At 34.2% G+C, this 20,221-nt stretch overlaps 2 protein-coding genes and 1 long non-coding RNA gene across 4 annotated transcripts; 2 read left to right on the top strand and 1 right to left on the bottom strand.

The window, feature by feature from the left end:
• Window positions 1-7,898: 7,898 nt before the first annotated feature.
• Window positions 7,899-10,850, top strand: LOC111199691 (cleavage stimulating factor 64-like). 2 transcript variants are annotated; one of them, XM_048748436.1, is made up of 10 exons: window positions 7,899-8,136; window positions 8,219-8,297; window positions 8,385-8,559; window positions 8,646-8,687; window positions 8,973-9,194; window positions 9,297-9,374; window positions 9,522-9,557; window positions 9,653-9,994; window positions 10,091-10,276; window positions 10,355-10,850. In XM_048748436.1, exons 1-10 carry the CDS (start codon window positions 8,097-8,099, stop codon window positions 10,508-10,510), a joined length of 1,356 nt encoding a protein of 451 aa, XP_048604393.1. In that variant the 5' UTR covers window positions 7,899-8,096; the 3' UTR covers window positions 10,511-10,850. The 2 variants fall into 2 exon arrangements, with proteins under 2 accessions (XP_048604393.1, XP_022545526.1); XM_022689805.2 differs by having other exon boundaries at window positions 7,900-8,136; window positions 8,646-8,688; window positions 8,977-9,194.
• A 1,148-nt stretch (window positions 10,851-11,998) lies between these two features.
• On the bottom strand, window positions 11,999-12,998 carry LOC106421398. The gene is made up of 2 exons (XM_013862250.3): window positions 12,878-12,998; window positions 11,999-12,718 (listed from the first exon to the last, which is right to left on the bottom strand). The coding sequence occupies exon 2, from the start codon at window positions 12,703-12,705 to the stop codon at window positions 12,109-12,111; it is 597 nt and encodes a 198-aa protein (XP_013717704.1). The 5' UTR covers window positions 12,706-12,718; window positions 12,878-12,998; the 3' UTR covers window positions 11,999-12,108.
• Window positions 12,999-13,256: 258 nt separating this feature from the next.
• Window positions 13,257-18,463, top strand: LOC106421393. The gene is made up of 2 exons (XR_001284181.3): window positions 13,257-17,566; window positions 17,682-18,463. It is a non-coding gene; the product is annotated as an uncharacterized LOC106421393 (long non-coding RNA).
• Window positions 18,464-20,221: the final 1,758 nt, after the last annotated feature.

Here is a 20,221-nt window from a genome sequence, read left to right on the forward strand (position 1 = left end):
ATGGACTCATGTATTGTATAAAAATGAAAGAAATAGCAATACAACCCAGAGACTAAGTGGGATGCACAAGCACTCGAAGTGGGAGAAACCTTCTTGTGGTTATGTGAAGATTAATTACGATGGGAGTAAGAGACAACATATGTCAACAGGTTGGATATTCAGAGATGATCAAGGATTCTTTCTAGGTGGAAGACAGGGTAAACGTTCAGTTAATGGAGATGGAAGTTTGGAGACTGAACTGCAAGCTCTTCTGATGGCAATGCAACATACGTTGGTCAAAGGTTACCGTAAAGTGGTTTTTGAAGGTGACAACAAACAGGTTCAGGAGTTATTAACAACGTCGAAGAGGAACTTTCATATGCATAATTGGATTCAGGAAATCAAATGATGGAAGGAGAAATTTGAAGATGCTGAATTTAGATGGACTCCAAGGGAAGATAATAAAGCCGCTGATCTCTTGGCTAAACAATTTCATGATTCTCCGGCTGTTTTCAATCCTATATTTTAGATACCTGTATCAATAACTCAAATCCTCCATGAGGATTATTCTTCGACATTATAATAAAGTTGCAAAGTTGGGGAAAAAAAAATCAGTTAAGTTTGGACCCTCATTCTGGCTCAAAGTAATAATATGATTTAGAAATATCATGAATTAATATTTCATCATATAAGAATTTTGCTTAAAATTCAGAAAAACAATTATGCTGAATTTTTTTTTGAACAGTTGACATTTTTTGTCAACAACAACATTAGAAATTTTTATTCTAAGAAATAAGAAACTTTTTATATGGTAGTTTTTTTTTTAGTTTTTTTTTCACAAAAATAGTTTTTAAAGATGAAAATGAACAAAAAAAGTTGGACAATTCTCTCATATTGTTATAAAAGTAACGGAAAAGTTTATCTTTATTCATAACATAGAGGTTCCTTATATAGGAGATTACACCTTCATATATAAATGAAAAAAATACAAATCATAATCCAACTAGGAAAAATGAAAACATAAAGACATAAGGAAATTTGACCCAAAAAAAAAAAAAAGACATAAGGAAAAAGAAAAGCTGGCCGACTCTCTCTTTCTTGGACCGCTGATGGTATAATCTCTTGGTTATGAACCATCCACAATCTGGTTCATAACACTCCCCCTTGGATGCCATAATCATTTAGAGCTTGTAATGTGCTTTAATGTTGCCTCATTAAAACCTTACCAGGAAAACTCAATTGGGACAAAACCATGGTGAAGGAAAAAGAGTACAACACACATTACTCCCCCTGATTTGGACATTACTGAAGGTCCCTTGGACCTCTCCAATTTTCTGCAATCTGTGGGTGATGAAGATCTTGGGCATAATATGTTTCGTCCTCGAACATGATAGTTGGTTCTTCTTTACCATCGGCCATGCCACAATCTGATCAAACATATTGAGTCATCGACCTCAAATACACACACACGAAATCTTGGATGATGTTGCTGTGATATGCGTGTACCACTATGTGTAAAACATAACCTGTCTGAAAAACAAATCAACAAAACCAAATAACCCCTCTTTGGCTGGTTAGTATAAAATAAACCAAAATCAAAGGCTTTTTCATCGTCCTTCTTATGGACCAAACAGATCAGTATCTAAAACAAGACTTCTGCATCATCCATCTCAGGACTAAATGGACTTCTTTATCGTCCACCTTTGGACTGAATGGATCAGTGTCCAAAACAAGTGATCTCACGCCCATGTACTAGATAATGGGTGAGACTGGTCCATATTAAATCTCTTGAGTACCATTTTCTGTATATACTATTTGATGCACAAGGATTTCATTGTTAATGTACTCAAGCTGTAGTCCCAAACAAAACTTTGTTTTCCAAGATCTTTCATCTCAAACTCTTTCTTGAGATATTCAACTGTTTGGAAAATTGTATCCAGAGGTTTCTAGGATATTCAGATCATATACTTTGATGATTATCAATATTGTTCTCGAGAACTTGTTGTACTTTCAGCTCAATACCCTCTAGTACTTTCAATATCCAGTGGACCATATAAATATGCAGTCACTACATCAACTTGCTGCAAGTCTAATTTTCTCTCTTATATAGCCAGACTTATGAGAAATCTAAAAGTAGTTGCATCCACCACATGGGAGTATATCTCCTCATAATCTATTACTGGTCTTTGTGAGAATCCTTGTGCAACATCAGCTTTATATCTCACGATTTCTATTCCTCACAAGACCCATTTATATCCATTGGTTTTAACATCATATGTCGTCTTAATCATATGGTCAAATACGTCTTTCTTCCTTAAACTATTTAACCCCACGTTTCCATTCAATCCAATCTGTTCTACGAGTGCGCACTCTTATATTGACGTGGGTTCATGATCCTCGCTTATATTCATAAATTCAAGTACTACCTTGTATGCAAATAAATCATCTTATGTCGACATTCCTTATTGGTTCCATTATTTTCTAGACATGATATAATCGATTGAGATTCATTATTATCAGGACCTTTAATACTTTCCAGCTTGGCATCTCAAGCTACATTGTTTGGTACCTGTACCTTAGAGCCGGCCGGCCTTACCTCCATGTCTGGGATGGTTTTCTTAGTAACCTCGGATTTGGATTTTGATTATCATTCTCTGCACCTTTCTTTTGTTTCCTATGATTCTTATCTTTTGGAACCTATTTGGTCTACCACATTTCATACGTTGTCTAGACTCTGTAGCAACTTGACTGTGTCTCTTCTTGGACATCAAATTCGTTGGTGCTTTACAAGCTGGTTTATATATGACTTAGTCATTCTTTTTCGGGTCAGCAAATGTGTCTGCCATTTGATTAGCTAGCTTTGTAAATGTATAATCGTTGGATGTCTATTTCACATTCTTTAGTCCGAGGATCTTGCCAAGACATTGATGGTTGATTCCATTATATTTCTTTTACCATTCTTTTACCAGCTTTATTATTATTTTCTCCTCCTGGTCTTAAAATAATCTGTGTACCTGGCCTCAAATATAATCACCCATAGTTGGCTCAAAATACTTTATTATTGTGGGAGAATCATATCCAACATATATCATCATCCTCCTTTTGAGGTCCCATCTTAGTTCTCTGTGGTGGAGCAATTAGTACATAGACAGCACATCCAAATGTCTTATGATGGGGTATGTCTGGCTCTTGACCCGTTAATAATTGTGATAGGGGATATCTATTCTCACTAAATGGTCTGATGCGTATTAACTTAGGTGCATGTAAATTTTGTGTGGCCCAAGCTATGAATGGGAGTTTTGACCTCATAAGTTATGGTCTATCAATCAGCAATTTGCGTTTTAAAAGATTTCGGCAAAGCCGTTCTTGGTATGGACATGTATCACAGAATTGTCCACACTTACCCCCATGGACATACCATAATCATTTAAACGCTTGGGACATGTATTCACCAGTATTATCTAGACATATAGTCTTTATTTATGAAAAAGGGACTCGTAGCCGTTTTACTGGTGAAGACCTAATGAGTTTCCTTTGTGTACATGCTACACACGTGAGATTCTTTGGGATAACTCTTCTTATCTTTTAATGTGTGCTTTTTAATATCAATTTTTGCATCATGTTTGGACCAGGATGGCCAATCCGGTCGTGCCATAAAGTGTATATTTTCGCAGGCTTTTAGCCTCTATCAAACTGATCTATGCATAGTCTAGGTCAGTGGAGAATGCAGGTATAGTATTTAGGACTTATTATGGTCTTGGGCGATTTTATACATATATCTGAAGTAACTCTTTGTTTCGTTCGCCTATTGTTTCAATATGGAAACCATTCATTCTTATATCTTTAAAACTCAATAGGCTTCTCTTGCTCTTAGAGCTGGGTGAATATAAGGCATCACTGATTTCTAGATGCATACCCTTAGGCAATAATATATTAGCCTAGCCATAGTCTTCTTTCAGACTGGCGATACCTGCTTTAGTACTTATATTGGCGTTTTTCAGTGTACTCATATAGAAAAATCATTCATTCATTTAATCTAAGCAGACAATGTAATAGAAATAAATTCAAGGAGATAAAAATCAGAGAAAGCATACAAGCAAAGCAATCACACAAGTTTGATGTCGAAATCAGATTATCAACTTGATTCTTTTAGGCAATCATAAGTCTCATATTCCATAAGATCATCTTGATCATGTTCGAAATTATTTTCACCATCTTTATAGACCAAGTGGGTTTCAGGATTCTTCCCTTTCAGACTCTCTTTGATAGAGGTCACATAAATGTTTGGGAGTCCTTCATATCTTAGCCCAATGGTTCTCCATTCCACATCTATGGCACACTGATTTGGTCGAGCTTTGTGGTTTAAAGGATATACCACAGCCACTGCCTTGACCATGGCTCAAATTGGGTTGATACCCACGGCCTCTGCCATAGTGATTCTCACGGCCAAATGTGTTATAGTGGCCATGGCCACGTCCTTTCCACCCTCCATGGCCATGACCGTGTGGTCTATCATTCTGGACGTCGTTACCTCTTTTTTTTTTCTGCGGCCTTATTGGTATCAGGTAATAGGGTTAATCCAGGAGGTCTCAATTCACTGTTTTTCATCAGTAATCCATTATTTTGCCCAGCTAGCAATAGACTCATCCACAGACTTATAGTCCTGGATTCTGGGATTCCTCCAATCAAACAGGGCATTTGGTAATAACACCGTTCTTTGGTGATCATATCTCGATTCTTAACAATGTCCAAAGGTCTAGAGGATTCTCTATAGTCAGATACTGATCTTTGAGACTCTTAATAAGATGATGGCTAATAATTAATATTTTCCCGTATCAATTTTTCTCATTGGCATTATTGCCTTCTATGATACATTCACTAAGTCTTTTTGACTTTAGGATAATCTTTGTATCCAATGCCCACCGTAAATAATTATCTCCGGAGAGATTTAGGGCAGCAAAATCCAGGTTGATTTTCGACATCTCAAATCATATATCACTCAATATTTAGGTATAATTTTCATGCGGCCTTACTCTTAAAAACAATCAATTCAGATTTCAATCTTGTGAGGACAATAAGACTATCAATCTTAAAGGAATTTAATCAATCAGTCAATTTCTAGCAAGTCTCAGCAATACTATTTCTATGTGCTCATAATATTATGGTTTATCAAGACTAGCAAAAACGGATTCAATTAATCATGCAATTAGGGTTTAACAATCAATGGATTTTAGCAAGACTAGTAAAAAGATTTATTAATCACTCAATCAGTTTCAAGGCTGATTTTTGTAATACTAGAATATAGATTTCAAGCATGAATTTCAATGAATCAGTTTCAAGGCTGATTTTAGCAATACTAAAATATAGATTTCAAGCATGAATTTCAATGAATCAGTTTCAAGGCTGATTGGTATTTAGCATAAACCATGTGTAAATAATTTATCTAGTATCCGAATTTATCAAACCTCAAAAACATATAATCAGATCAATCAATTTAATCAAACTTAGCATACAATCTTAAACCTCAAGACATTAGATTTTATCATGAATCTATCAGCCTAGCATACGGATTCTCAATTCTCAAAGACATCTAAATCAAATCAATATAACCTATCATACGGATTATTTAGGGTTTCTATTTAAAACATAACAGATTACAAAACTATCAATCCTAGCAGATGATATGAAACCTCAAGTATCATGCAATCAGATCATTCAGATTTTAAACAAACCTCAATCAATCTATCAACTTATCGGATTATATAAGCAAAGCAAGCTAGCAACCTATCGGATTCAATCAATATTTTAACAGGCTGGTCAGTTTAACCAATTTTAAATCATATGAACAATTAACCAAGCAGAATGAGAAAATAAATCTCTAAATTTAACGGTCAAACAATTCTAGCAACATAGCATCATATTCAATCAGATTTAAAACCTCAATGATCAAAACCGGAAATAGTTTTGATTTCAAAATATTCGATTAGGGTTTTAATATGTGATTTGATAATTATAGTATAATTAATTCTGATACTTATATTATTTAGGGTTTATAGATATAGGGTTAGGGTTTATCGGATTTTAACTTGTAAAAACCGATTTGGGGTTTTAATCATGTAGGAACATGATTTAGGGTTTGGGGTATCGAACTTTTAGAGCTTCGATTTACTCAATTAGGATTTTTAATCTATTACCCTATTGTTTTGATTCATAAAGATTAGGGTTTTAGGTTTTCATTCTTTATCAATCAATCCATGTTTGATTATGGGTTCTTAGGTTTTGAATTACCTTTTAACCTTAGATGATTGTTGAATCGGACCACCAAAGGAGTTGAGCCGCGAGCTGGACACGAACGGGACGCGAGCTGGAATGGATCGAGTCGCTTCTATCGGGTCGCGGACGTCCTTTGTTGCTTGATCGGGAACGCCTTGATCGTCGGACGCGAGCTGTCTGATGTTGTCGCGAACGAGGAAGAGGTCGCGTGCTGGAGCTGCTCTCGGGTCGCGAACGTCTGAGCTAGGATCAGGAACGCCTTGGGCTGAAGCTGATCGGGGACGCAGGCTGGAACAGATGCGAAAACAAGAGACGCGATCGAGGTTTAGGATTCGTCGGATCGCCGGCTAGGGTTAGGGTTTTAGGGTTTTTTTATTTGAGTATTAGCTTAGCTTAAGGATTTAGAGTTTCGTGATGATAACGTGTTACAAAAGTAATGGAAAAGTCTATCTTTATTCATAACATAGAGGTTCCTTATATAGGAGATTACACCGTCATATATAAATGGAAAGAGTACAAATCATAATCCAACTATGCAAAAGAAAAACATAAAGACATAAGGAAAAGAAAAAGCTGGCCGAGTCTCTCTTTCTTGGGCCGCTGATGGTATAATCTCTTGGTTATGAGTCATGCACAATCTGGTTCATAACACATATAGCCTTTTTTAATTTTTGTCACAAAAATGACCAAATTAGCCATTTTTATTTTGAAAAAATTTATTTTTAATTTTTATTTTTTTAAATTTGAAACCATATCCCCAAAACTCCACCCCTTAACTCTAAATTATAAGTCTAGATTAGTTAACCCTAGGGTAAAAATGTATTTTTACTCTTTAATAAAACTTGTTTTGATTATTTTTTTCATTGAAAATTATTTTTGTGACAAAAACTTAAAAATTGTTATTCTAGGGAATTCCTCAAAAAAAGTTATATTAAAGAATAAAAGTATATTTATACCCTAAGGTAAACTAATCTATAATTAGGGTTTAGAGTTAATAACTAGTTGTGAATATAAGATTTCAAATTTAAAAAAATTAAAAATTAAAAATTTTAAAATAAAAAGGAGATATTTTATTTTCTTTAATGCTATTTTACGACGATAAGTTAAAAATGACTATTTGTGAAGGGCAAATATCCAAAATAGCACATTTCTAAGTTTATATCACAAAAATAACACTCAAAAACTAAAATGACCAAAATAGCACCTTTTTAAGTTTATCCTTTGAAAATTTTAATTTTTTTATTTTTCAAAATTTGAAATCTTATCCCCAAAACCTCATTTCTCAACTCTAAACCCTAAACCCTAAACCATAAACCCTAAACCCTAAACCATAAACCCTAAACCCTAAACTCTAAACCCTAAACCCTAAACCCTAAAATCTAAACCCTAAATCCTAAACTCTAAACTCTAAACCCTAAATCCTAAACCCTAAATCCTAAACCCCACCCTTTAACTATAAACCCTAAGTTTGTGACTTTTGATAAAACATTAAGTGCTATTTTTGTGACTTTTGACCTTGAGTGCTAGTTTGAGAACATAAACTTGATTTAATGTTATTTTTGTCTTTTTCTCATTTGTGAATTGCACTGAAAATAATAATATTAATTTGACCGCAATATAAATTTTTTTTGGACGTCATAAACAAATAAAGTTTCCTTTTCTGGTTTATTTTCCGTTTTCCTTATTCTTGCAAGAACTCCCTCATTGACGAAGGAATAGGAAAGATCACTGAGAATTCCACCAACCCACGGTTCGAACCCCATTGACCTCGTTCCAATCCAAATCACGCTTTAATTTTTCTTCGCCGGGAGAAGATGAAGCCGCGCTTCTCCAATTGATTCAACATGGCTTCTTCTTCTTCATCCCAACGACGCTGCGTCTTCGGTACTCTCTCTCTCTCTCTCTCTCCTTGGATCTCAATCCCTTTCGATTTTTAAAACAATCGATCTTTCATATTTTTTCTCAGTTGGGAACATTCCTTACGACGCAACGGAAGAACAACTCCGAGAGATTTGCGGAGAGGTTGGACCCGTTGTCTCCTTCAGGTCAGTCTCCTTCTTCTTCAATTGGGAACTTAAAATCGTGTTTAGGGTATTAATAAAGGAAGCACCTTTCTTCTTCCTGATTTTCAGATTGGTTACTGATAGAGAAACGGGTAAACCAAAGGGATACGGGTTTTGCGAGTATAAGGACGAAGAGACAGCGCTGAGTGCTCGTCGTAATCTCCAGAGTTATGAAATCAATGGTCGTCAGTTAAGAGTTGATTTTGCTGAGAATGATAAAGGAACCGACAAACCCCGAGATCAGGTTCTACTCCTCTCCTTTTATCTAAATGTCGAAGCTTCCATCTTAGGACAATAAGTTATAACTAAAGGTGGTAACTTTTGATTAAGGGTCAAGGAGGAACTGGTTTGCCTCCTCCTGTTGCTGCTACTGGTATGTTTTTGTCAGTGTTCTAAAAATCGGTTTAGTTGGCGCCTGCTTGACAAATCGGACCTAAAAAGAACAATTATTCTTGAATGGTTTTTTTTTTATATAAAAATTGGTATAGATGCTCAAAAAAACCGGTTTAGGTTTCTGCCTAATCAATAATTTCATGTAAAACGCCTAACTACCACCGCATAGCTATTTCTTGAACATTGGTTTTTGTTTTAGCATGTGAAACTTCACTTGACTAGAACTATCTTTAGAGAGATAAAACTTGTGGTTGTTGTTTGGTGACAGAGTCTCAAAAGCAGGTTGGAGGGGCTGTGGATTCGAGTATGCATCAGCCGGTTGGTATCCACCTTGCTATGCAAGCCGCGTCTGTTATGGCAGATGCGCTAGGTGGTCCACAGGTCGGTTCGCAAAGTACGCTGCTGGTTCCAGCTAGTGATCCCCTGACTCTTCATCTTGCCAAGATGTCTAGAACTCAGCTCTCTGAAATTATAACGTCCATTAAGGTGTGAAGTTGTTCCCTTGATTGTGTATTGACGCATTGTTGAACTCTTGTGTACGAATGGTGTGAATGTGATTGTGACTGTGTTTTTTTTCTTAATGGTCAGTTAATGGCTACGCAGAATAAGGAAGAAACTCGTCAGTTGTTGGTTTCAAGACCTCACTTGCTAAAAGCTGTCTTTCTGGTACTACTTTCACATCTCCTGATTCTCCAAATCATTTTTCTCTTGTGCAATCTTTGTATTCCCTTAACTAGATGAGTCAATCTCCCAGGGTGTTACATTATGTTTTGTACACCATCTTTTGAACCTATACCTTCTCTGCTATTGTAGGCACAAATAATGCTTGGAATTGTGAGTCCACAAGTCGTAAGTTTCCATCTCTCTGAATAGTTTTGTGCGTCTTCCTTATCTATCTATCTGCTATTTCTTAAGAGGGCTGTTTCCATTCTTGAATTGTGCAGTTACAGACGCCAAATATTGTCCAGGCCCCAAACCATATGACAGGGTCTTCAATTCAAGACACACATCTCTCTGGATCTAGTCAAAGCCTTTTACCACCACTTGCACAAAGGCCTCAACAGCTAAACCGCCCTCCCCATAGTCAGTTTCCTGTTCAACAGTCTTCTAAACAACCTTTTAGTCAGATTCCACAACCAGGTGTGAATCCTCCTCCTAGATCCCAAGTTAAAGGTCTCAGCGAAACCGCTTCTCCATTCCAACGCCAAAAACAAGTGGTTCCAGCTTCTAATGCTATCCAACCATCTCAAGTACCTCGGCCACCGTTAACAAAATCTGCGATGCAGGTTTAGTGTGGACTATATGATCCTTTCCATTACGTTCTTACTTGTATTTGTCTTATAGAGTCTCTCTAAAGATTACTTCACGTCTATACTTTACAGCAAGGTGGGCAAATGGCATCACTAAACTATGGCAAAAGAATAAACAATGAGGGACCTCATGAATCAATAGATAGACCATCGAAGATGATGAGAGTGGACGATCGGAGAAACCCTCCATTTCATACAGGCCATGCGTCTAATTCAATGCTTCCAAATCCATTACAGCTACAAGAGAAAGCGCCTCAGGTATAAACCAATTTCACATAATTTGGAAGCTTAATTGGATGAGAAAATCGTTGATTGATTTATCTTTTTTTGGTCTAGGCGCTTCTGTCCCCGGATGTTCAGTCAACATTGCTCCAGCAAGTGATGAACCTTACGCCGGATCAGCTGAGGATGCTGACCCCAGAACAACAGCAAGAGGTGGTGAAGCTGCAGCAAGCTCTCAAGCAACAGGACCACGTGATGCAGCCTTCATAGCTTTGAGGTTGTTCTCTTATATGCAAATCACCATAGAAAGAAGAAGGCTCTCTCTCTCTCTCTCTCTCTCACACCTGAAATTGGAGAGTGTGTATTATTAGTGTAAGCATTAATTTGTCTTATAGAAGAACTGTGCAGCCATCAAAATATAAAGGAAAAAGAGAAAGTTATACGTCCAAACAACTGTGTTCTATCTCTTTCCTTCTCTTGTTATTTCGTCTTTTGTTTTCTGCTCAAGTCAAACTCTCCTCCATTCGTTTTCATCATGTGGACACTACTAGTTTGGTCATTGGTGAAGATTTTTAGTACCTTTAGTGAATAAAACATTTTACTTCTTCAATGAATAAGAATTGCGACTAAGCTTAAAAATATGCAAATGAGATTACATAAAACATTACAGTACTGCGGTTGAATAATAAATCACATGTATACTGTCTGTAAAATGTAAAAAGTCTTTATGATATATTTGGCTTCAACTGATTTCTAATGGGTATGGACTAAATTCATCTGCATGATGTGCCTGGTCAGTTCTTGCATTAGCTTCTGTTCAATCATTCAATTTGAACCAACTTAGTTAGCTATAGCAGAAGATGGTTGGTCAGCATTTGCGTTAGAACAAAATGTTGGCACAGTTGTTTATCTAGTGACTCAAACTAAGCCATTGTTTGAGCTAAAGTTTCAACTGCAACATATGCAGCCGAAGAGAATCCAGACGTTCATCTGGGACAGCTCAAGAGATTTTCTTTGCGGGAGCTACAAGTGGCAAGCGACGGTCACAGTAACAAGAAACATTCTAGGAAGAGACGGGTTCGGGAAAGTATACAAGGGCCGTTTAGCCCGATGGAACTCTTGTTGCTGTCAAGAGACTGAAGGAGGATCGTACCCCAGGCGGAGAACTCCAGTTTCAGACAGAGGTGGAGATGAATAAGTATGGCAGTTCATCTATACCTCTCGAGATTACAAGGTTTCTGTATGACAAGCGTTGTTTCTTGTTTAGGTGGAAAGGGTTGTTGAAGGAGAAGAAGCTAGAGATGTTGGTGGATCCTGATCTTCAAACGAACTATGAAGAGAGAAGTATAACAGGTGATTCAAGTGGCGTTGCTTTGCACGCAAGGCTCTCCAATGGAAACGACCAAAGATGTCAGGTTGTTTGTAAGGATGCTTGAAGGAGATGGGCTTGCTGAGAAATGGGACGAGTGGCAGAAAGTTAAGATTTTGAGGGAAGAGAACGACTTGAGTCCTAATCCTCACTCTGATTGGATCGTTGATTCCACTTAAAATCTGCACGCTGTTGAGTTATCTGGTCCCAGATAAAACACAAACATACAAAATTAAAATAAAAGTTAGGTAGCCTTTTAACCAGTAGCTGGATCGATCATAGTCTAAAGATGTCTGTTGTCTCTAATGTAAGAACAAGAATGTTATCATCTCACACTACTCAACTCCAGCAACATTGTCTTAAAACCAATTCAAAAAAAAAAAAAAAAGTTAAGCCTTAGAATTAGGGATTAGATGGCCACAACTGTTAATTACAGTCGAAAGTTTTCACTCAACTCATCCAATCACGGACCAAAAGACTAATGTTAACCACAACACAACTAATGTTTCCTCGGCCGTCCTCTCTTCCTGGTCGGCTTCTGGACATCCTCTTTTGCTCCTCCTTGTCCACTCACCGACGATTCAACCACTCTACTGGACGAACCTACCTCCACCGCACTCCTCTTGTTGATGGAATCATACTCTGTATTTGGCCTCTCTCTTAACCTCTCCACGGACCACTCCTCATTTTTACTCGGAGAAGAGATAGGCATTATCATGCCATTACTCGCATCGCCAGAGGGTAACAACTCTTGATCCTTCAACACCATGACGCCGTCTTCATCAACCTCAGCAACATGTTTGTCCTTCCTGACCTCCTCCTGGTTTGGAAACGAGGCGATCAGTTTCAGAGCGGCCTTAGCCGCAGCGACAGCTCTAGCAGCAGCGTACGCTTTGGCATTTGCGTTAGCTCTGGCCGCCTTTGCAGCTGCAGCGGCGGCCGTAGCAGCCGCAGAAGCAGACCTCGACGCCTCCGCGATCTCTTGAGGGGGGTTTTCAAACTGCGAGGCTAACAGCTTGTTGAGATGGTAGTAGACAATTGCATTGTTGGTTTCATTACGGAGCACATTGGCGTTGACATTGAAGGAGGGTTCCATTAATCTCTAAAACCTAATCAAGACAATTATGCAAAACCCTATTTCATCAAATCAGATCTTTCCTCGAAGGATAATTCTAATTCACGCAAAAGGGAGGAAGAGAGAGGTATAATTTAATAAATAAAGTGATGCATTTTCTATAAAAATCAATGGAGTGGGCTATAGAGTTTACCTTGGAAGAATGAGCCTGCGGAGTGGAGGAAGAGGGAGGTGAGATGATAGGTGAAGATAATAAGAGAAGACTGCCACAATTAGGGTTTTTGATGATTAGGGGTGTCAAAATGGGTTGTCCGCCTTCAATTGGGCTTGTCTATACGAGTTTTCTTTTAGTGGACTGAATTGGTTAGTCTGTAATGGGTAACGATCCAAAAAAGTAAAATCCGAAAGAGAAACAGATTTGTTTATTAACGACTCGATTTAACTTCGGCCGTAACTGTTTGCATATCTTTAAATAGATTCTGAATTGTTTTTATGGACTAAGATAGTGATACTGTAATGGGTAACGATCAAAAAAGATGAAACTCGATAGAAATAAATCAGCCTATCAAAGACCCAAATCATCTTCAATTGATATTTGATGATTAGGACTATTAGATGGGTTGTTCGCATTCAGTTGGGCTTGTTTCTATGCGTTTTAAATTTTTTAGACTGAATAGTTTAATTCGTAATGGATAATGATCCAAAAAATAAAAGTAGATAGAAATGTATATGTCTATTAAAGATCCAATTTAACTTTGAACTTGAATGTTTACATATCTTTGAATAGATTCCAAATTCTGCATTTTAGTTTTTTAGCTTTTTTGTTACTAGAGTAGTTTTAGTTTTTTTAAAAACTTGAATAGAAATTTGTGTAGTCTTTGGATTTATAGTTTTTATCCACAGTTAGAAATAATGTGCATTTAGTTTTAATATTTCTCTTTTAAAAATTACTAAATAAGTTTATGAAATAAAATATCATCATTTTAAAACACCATTAATACAAATGATTGTAGAAATGTTTATGAAATAAACCAACCAACTTTTGAAAAACTATGTTTCTTAAACCGTGAAAACCCTAATTGTCCAACATTTTGAACAGTTAATATATATAGTGTTTTTTTATAAAAACAAAAAGCTCAACGTACAAATAATGAAAAATAAGATTTCAGTTCTAATAAAATGATAGTTTTCATCAAAACAATAAAATAATAAGCTGTCAAAACTACAAATTTATATTTCCATCAAAATTTAATGACAATGTTTAAACTGTAAAATTATATCAAACTGTAAAGTTGCACTATCACACCAAAACTACATAATTATAATATTTGTAAAGATACAGAATTATTTTTTCAAACCCGTAAAACCACAAAATTATGTATTCTGTTAAAATCGTTTAAACCATAAATTATCTATTCATTTAAAACTGCAAAATTCCATTTTTGTGAAGATAGTGAAATTGTTTTCTCTCGCCAGAACTGCAAATTGAAATTTTTCTCACGGAAACAAAATTTATAACCAATAGCCAAACCCACATAATTATGTTTTCCATCAAAATTCTAAAACTCTAAAATTCTGCCAATATTGCAAAAGTTGGAGTTTATGATTCATTTTGTTGTTGATGTAGATGAAAACGGCTCTATTCGTTAGCAAAAAAAAACGAATCCATTCACACGTTCATTAACGATCCAATTTATATTCGGCCTTAATTATTTGTATATCTTTGAATAGATTCTGAATTATTATAGACTGAATTAGTTAGTTTGTAATGGGTAATGATCTAGAAAATACATTTGATAGAAATGGATCTGCCATTAATGTTCCAAGTCATCTTCAAGTGATATTTCGTGATTATAGCTATTAAATGGGTTGTCCGCGTTCAATTGGGCTTGTCTATATGCTCTGTTATTTTTTGGATTAAACTCGTTAGTCTGTAATGGGTAGCAATTCAAAAGATAAAAATAGTATGGATATGTCCATTAACAATCCAGTTTAACTTTGATCTTGATTGTTTGCATATCTTTGGATAAATTTAAATTGAAATTCTGGCTTTTAGGTTTTAGTTTTTTTTTTGGTTATTAGAGTAGTTTAGGTTTTTAAAAACTTGAATCATAGTTTTTTTTATCTATAGTTACAAATTATGTGCTTTTAGCATTTAGTTTTAATATGTCCCTTTTAAAAAGTACTAAATAAGTTTATGAAATAAAATATCATTAAGAACTAAACTATAATATTATATATAACTTTGATGTAAATAATAGCCATCTCTGATAAAATATGTATATATATATTATATTTATATCATAATTTTTTTCCTTCATATTTATATCATAATTTTAAACTGCATAAATAAAAATGATTGTAGAGATGTTTACATAAATGGAAATTGTGTTTTTTTTTTCTGTATGTAGAATTATGAGAACTTTCTTTTTATATAAAATAATATTTTAAAGATTGGTTTAGAAATTGGTTTAGAAAATAGTCTTATTTGTCCAAAACAAAATAAAATAAAATAAAATATGCTAATGGAAATTTACTCAAAAACATAAAAAGTGTTCTTTTTGTTAGATAATGATTAGGAACTTGTTTAATTTTGAATTGGAACCGAGACAGCAAAAAAAATATTTCTCGGAGAGGTCGCACTTCCTTTGTTGAAATAAGTACAAAAGATTTGATTCGAAATTGTATAAGAATTACCTTAACAAATCTCATAATTGTATAAAATAAAAATGAATAATTTTCTGGATTCGGGATTGATCTCTGTAGATTACATAAATCTGTTTTATTTGTTTTCTCCTAAGACTAGTAATTTTTGACAATCGCTTAGATAAAATCATGGTATTATTCATATGTTTTTAAATATAATAAATCTCAATCCTTGTTGAAATAAGTACAAAATATTTTATTCGATATTTCATAAGAATTACCTTCATAAAATCTCATAATTATATATAATAAAAATAAATAATTATCTGGATTCGCGATTGATCTGTGTAGATTACATTAATCTGTTTTATTCGATTTCTCCTAAGACTAGCATTTTTTGATAATTGCTTAGATAAAATCATGGTATTATTCATATGTTTTTTAATAAAATAAATCTCAATCCTTGTTGAAATAAGTACAAAATATTTGATTCGATATTTCATAAGAATTACCTTAATAAAATCTCATAATTGTATATAATAAAAAATAAATAATTATCTGGATTCGGGATTGATCTCTGTAGATTACATTAATCTGTTTTATTCGATTTCTCCCAAAACTGGTAGTTTTTGACAGTCGCTTAGATAAACTCATGGTACTATTCATATGTTTTTAAATATAATAAATCTCAATTTTTATTAATTTTATTATCTTCTAATTATTTTAGAATCGATCCATTTAATCATGAAAATATCACAATATGATAAACCAACCAAATTTTGAAAAACTATGTTTTTTAAAAGCGTTAACAAAACAATTTGTCCAAAATTTTGAATAGTTAATATATATATAGTGCTTTTAGAAGAAAAAAAACACAACCTACAAATTATGAAAATAATAAGTTTTCAGTTTTTATAAAATAACAGTTTTCATCAAAACAATAAAATAATATTCTGTCAAAACTTCAAATTTATATTTCCATCAAAATTATAAGAGAATGTTTAAACTGTAAAATTATATCAAACTGTAAAGTTACAATATTACACCAAAACTACAAAATTATAATATTATTAATAAATATAGAATTACTTTTTCAAAACTCTAAAACAACGAAATTATATATTCTGTTAAAATCGTTATAACCATACAATTATCTATTCATTTAAAACTACAAAATTACATTTTTCGTTCAGATCGCAAATGATTTCTCTAGCGAGAACTGCAAATTTAAATTTTTCTCACTGCAACAAAAATTATATTTAATAGTCAAAACCCACAAAATTATGTTTTCCATCAACATTCTAAAATTCAAATTACTGCTAAATTGCAAAACTTGGAGTTTATGATTCATTTTTGTTGTTGCCTTCTACAGTGGCATCCGAGAGAACACATTGTGTTGGTATTGGAAATGGATTGCATCCCGCCACAAGGCCCATAAAATATAAAGTTTGGCATGCTAAGCCACCCCATGACATTAGTTTGGCTAAGCAGTCCCCGACCAAAAGCTCTAGCTCGGCTCAAGACCACCTCAATCGACTCATCGAAGAAAACACATCAGCTCGGCTCGAAGGCCCAGTTGCTCGGCCCGAGATCAAGCCCATTAGGACATGACGACCTAAGGCAATGGGAAAGAGAGGCAGCTTATATAAGGAAGAAGAGGACCAGCAGGGGGATCCGAACATTAACATACATATACTTGGCGGCTAGAAATTAGGGTTTTATTCACTTGTATTCTTGCCGACTTGTACTTTCCCGGCCAGCTCATCGAACACCGGCTTACTTTTCCATTTGTTTCCTCATTTGTAAACTGAACCTTTTCCCGATCAATAGAAAAACGCCTTTGAACTAACCCACTGACGAGTTAGGTCTTACCGTACGAGTCCCGGTCAAACTCGGTTCAAACAAGTGGGTGGATCAGAAGATTGTTCTCTATGGCTTCGGAATGCTGATAAAGAGGCCTATCTTAATATGTTTTCTGGTCACAATCAGAGTTTTACTTGCGGTGACTTCACCCCTGACAGTATCTATATAAGTTTCTGCCCCCAGTATGCTTTTTTTTTTTTTTTGCTATAATCCCCCAGTATGCTTTATGTGGATTATATAATTAAGCCTTTCCTTTGCTTGCCTCATGTGAATGTGTGGAGTTTTCACCAAGCTCTGCAACCATCCCTACGGCTGCAACAGATGGAATTGTCAAGACACTTATAATCGGGGATCTGCAACATTCAACTCCCAGGTTCAACTGCTGTATAAACCTCTTGTAGATTTTTTCTTATGCTATAAAATACAGAAAAAAAAACAGAGATTGAAATGGAAACAACAAGCCCTTCTTCTTCTCTCTTTTGTTACAGGAAGGTGTGACATGCGTGGCTTGGATAGGATCTTCAAGTCCTTTAATGCCAACAAGTTTAAAGAACTACCTGACATAGAGGTTCTGCAATATTAATCTTAGATGACTGATGCTGTAAGCTTGTAGTTTCTCTGATGATATAATAAAAAAACAGAGAAAGCAACAAGGCCTTCTTCTATTACAGGAAGGTGTAACATGCATGACTTGGATAGGAAGTTAGGAACCATGTACTATTATTACCTCTCGTATTGGTTCGGACATGTGTGATTATCTGATGAGATGATAACATTCTACGTTTCATTATTATCAATAGCTTCTATGCAATATCAACTAGCAGTGTGGCCACTCATTATCAATATTTTCATTAGATTAAATTTATAACTAGAATATTTACGCCAGATCCCTTTGTTTGATTAAAATTTTATTTTTATTTCATAATGTATATATTGTAGAATTCATGAGAAAAATGCTAAAACGGTTATGTTGGAACTTGGAAGTAAATGAGACTGAACTATGTGGTTGTAACAAAGAGTAGGGACTTCATTAATAGCAAGGTCTCTAGGAGTCACACTTGATGGCAGGTAGGACTTGATGAGAGTTTGATGATAATGAGTCGTCATAGACATATGTACCTTCACATAAGTTCATCTATATGCCAGTGTATCGTTAAAATTTGAATTTAGAAAAAGAAAAAAAAAAAGAATTTAGAAATAAGAACCAAACATTTATAAGAAGATTCAGATGAAGGGATAAGGATCAAAGAATGTGAAAGCCTTTTGAAAAGAAAAGGATGAATCATGTGAATCAAACACTATTTCATTTAAAATGTTACTCTCACTCACGTTATATATCTTAATTTAACTTCATCTCTTCATAACATTTTCTACCATTCAGAAGAGTTTTTATATGAGAACCCAAATCATAACTAAAATTTTCAAATGAAATTGGTATCTTTAGTCGCGATTCTTCTTCTTCATCTCTTTGTTATTAATAGTTTCCGACTGGATTGTGAGTATTATTTGGCAGTAACATAATTCAATATTAAAGACGATCAGAACTATTAATTATACACTACAAGAAAACAGCGGCATACTGAGGGAAAAAATCGTCGGTATGTTGTCGGAATAACGCTATTCCGACGACATACCGACGAAAAAAGTCCTCGGAAATAACTCCTCGGAAATTCATCTTTCCTCGGAAATCCCTCGGAAATTTCCGACGGAATTCCGAGGAAATGAATTTCCTCGGAATATTCCGAGGAAATGAATTTCCTCGGAATATTCCGAGGACTTTTTTCGTCGGAAATTCCTAGGAATATTCCGAGGAATATGTCGTCGGAATATTCCGAGGGATACACTTCCTCGGAATATTTCCAAAATTCAAAAAAAAAATTATAAATTTATTTTTTTAAATTGAAATTCAAAAATATAAAATTAAAATTGAAATAGAAAACATATTTAAAATACAAAAAATAATAAAATATTTTTTATAAATATAAAAAATGTTTTATAAATACAAAATTAGTTTTAATAAATATAAATATTTTTATAAATATGAAATCATCTTTTTATAAATACAAAATAGTTTTTATAAATACAAAAAATAATAAAATAGTGTTTATAAATAAAAAAAATGTTTTATAAATACAAAATTAGTTTTAATAAATATAAATATTTTTATAGATATGAAATCATCTTTTTATAAATACAAAATAGTATTTATAAATACAAAAAATAATAAAATAGTGTTTATAAATCAAAAAATGTTTTATAAATACAAAATTAATTTTAAAATATGAAATCATCTTTTATAAATCCAAAAAACGAATTTATATACAAAGAACGTTTTGTATATTTAAAAATAGTTTTTATAAATACAAAAATAAAAAAATAGTGTTTATAAATCAAAAAAAATGTTTTATAAATACAAAATTAGTTTTAAAAAATATAAATATTTTTATAAATATGAAATCATCTTTTATAAATCCAAAAATCGAATTTATATACAAAAACGTTTTGTAAAATCGAATTTATATAAACGTTTTGTAAATACAAAAATAATAAACAATTTATAAAAAAAATTCTAAATCAATTCAACACAACCAAATCACAATTCTAAACCTATTACACAACAAATCACAATCCTACTCAATCACCCTAACAAAAATCTATCAAAAAACTTCTAAAATCATCAAATCTACTTAAAAACCTAACAAATAGGACCTAAGAGAGTGGGATAAGGTCCTTACATGATTTGTAAAGGAATGGAAAGGATTCGCCGGAGAGATCGTCGCGAGAGAAGGTGGAGAACGTCGGAAGGAGAGAGAGATCGCCGGAGAGGAAGAAGAGAGAAATGGGGAAGAAGAGAGAAATGGGGAAGAAGATGCGGTTCGAGTTTATAAAACCTTGGGTCTGACGGATATTTTCCGTCGGAATTCCCTCAGTATTTTCAATTTCAATTTTCGCGAAATATTTGGCGGCTTGTTTGCCCGGTTAAATGAAAATATTCCGAGGAAATTCCGACGGCCACTTAAATATCCGT

The sequence above is a fragment of the Brassica napus genome, chromosome C2, assembly GCF_020379485.1.
Source record: "Brassica napus cultivar Da-Ae chromosome C2, Da-Ae, whole genome shotgun sequence".
Classification (NCBI taxonomy): Eukaryota; Viridiplantae; Streptophyta; class Magnoliopsida; order Brassicales; family Brassicaceae; genus Brassica; species Brassica napus.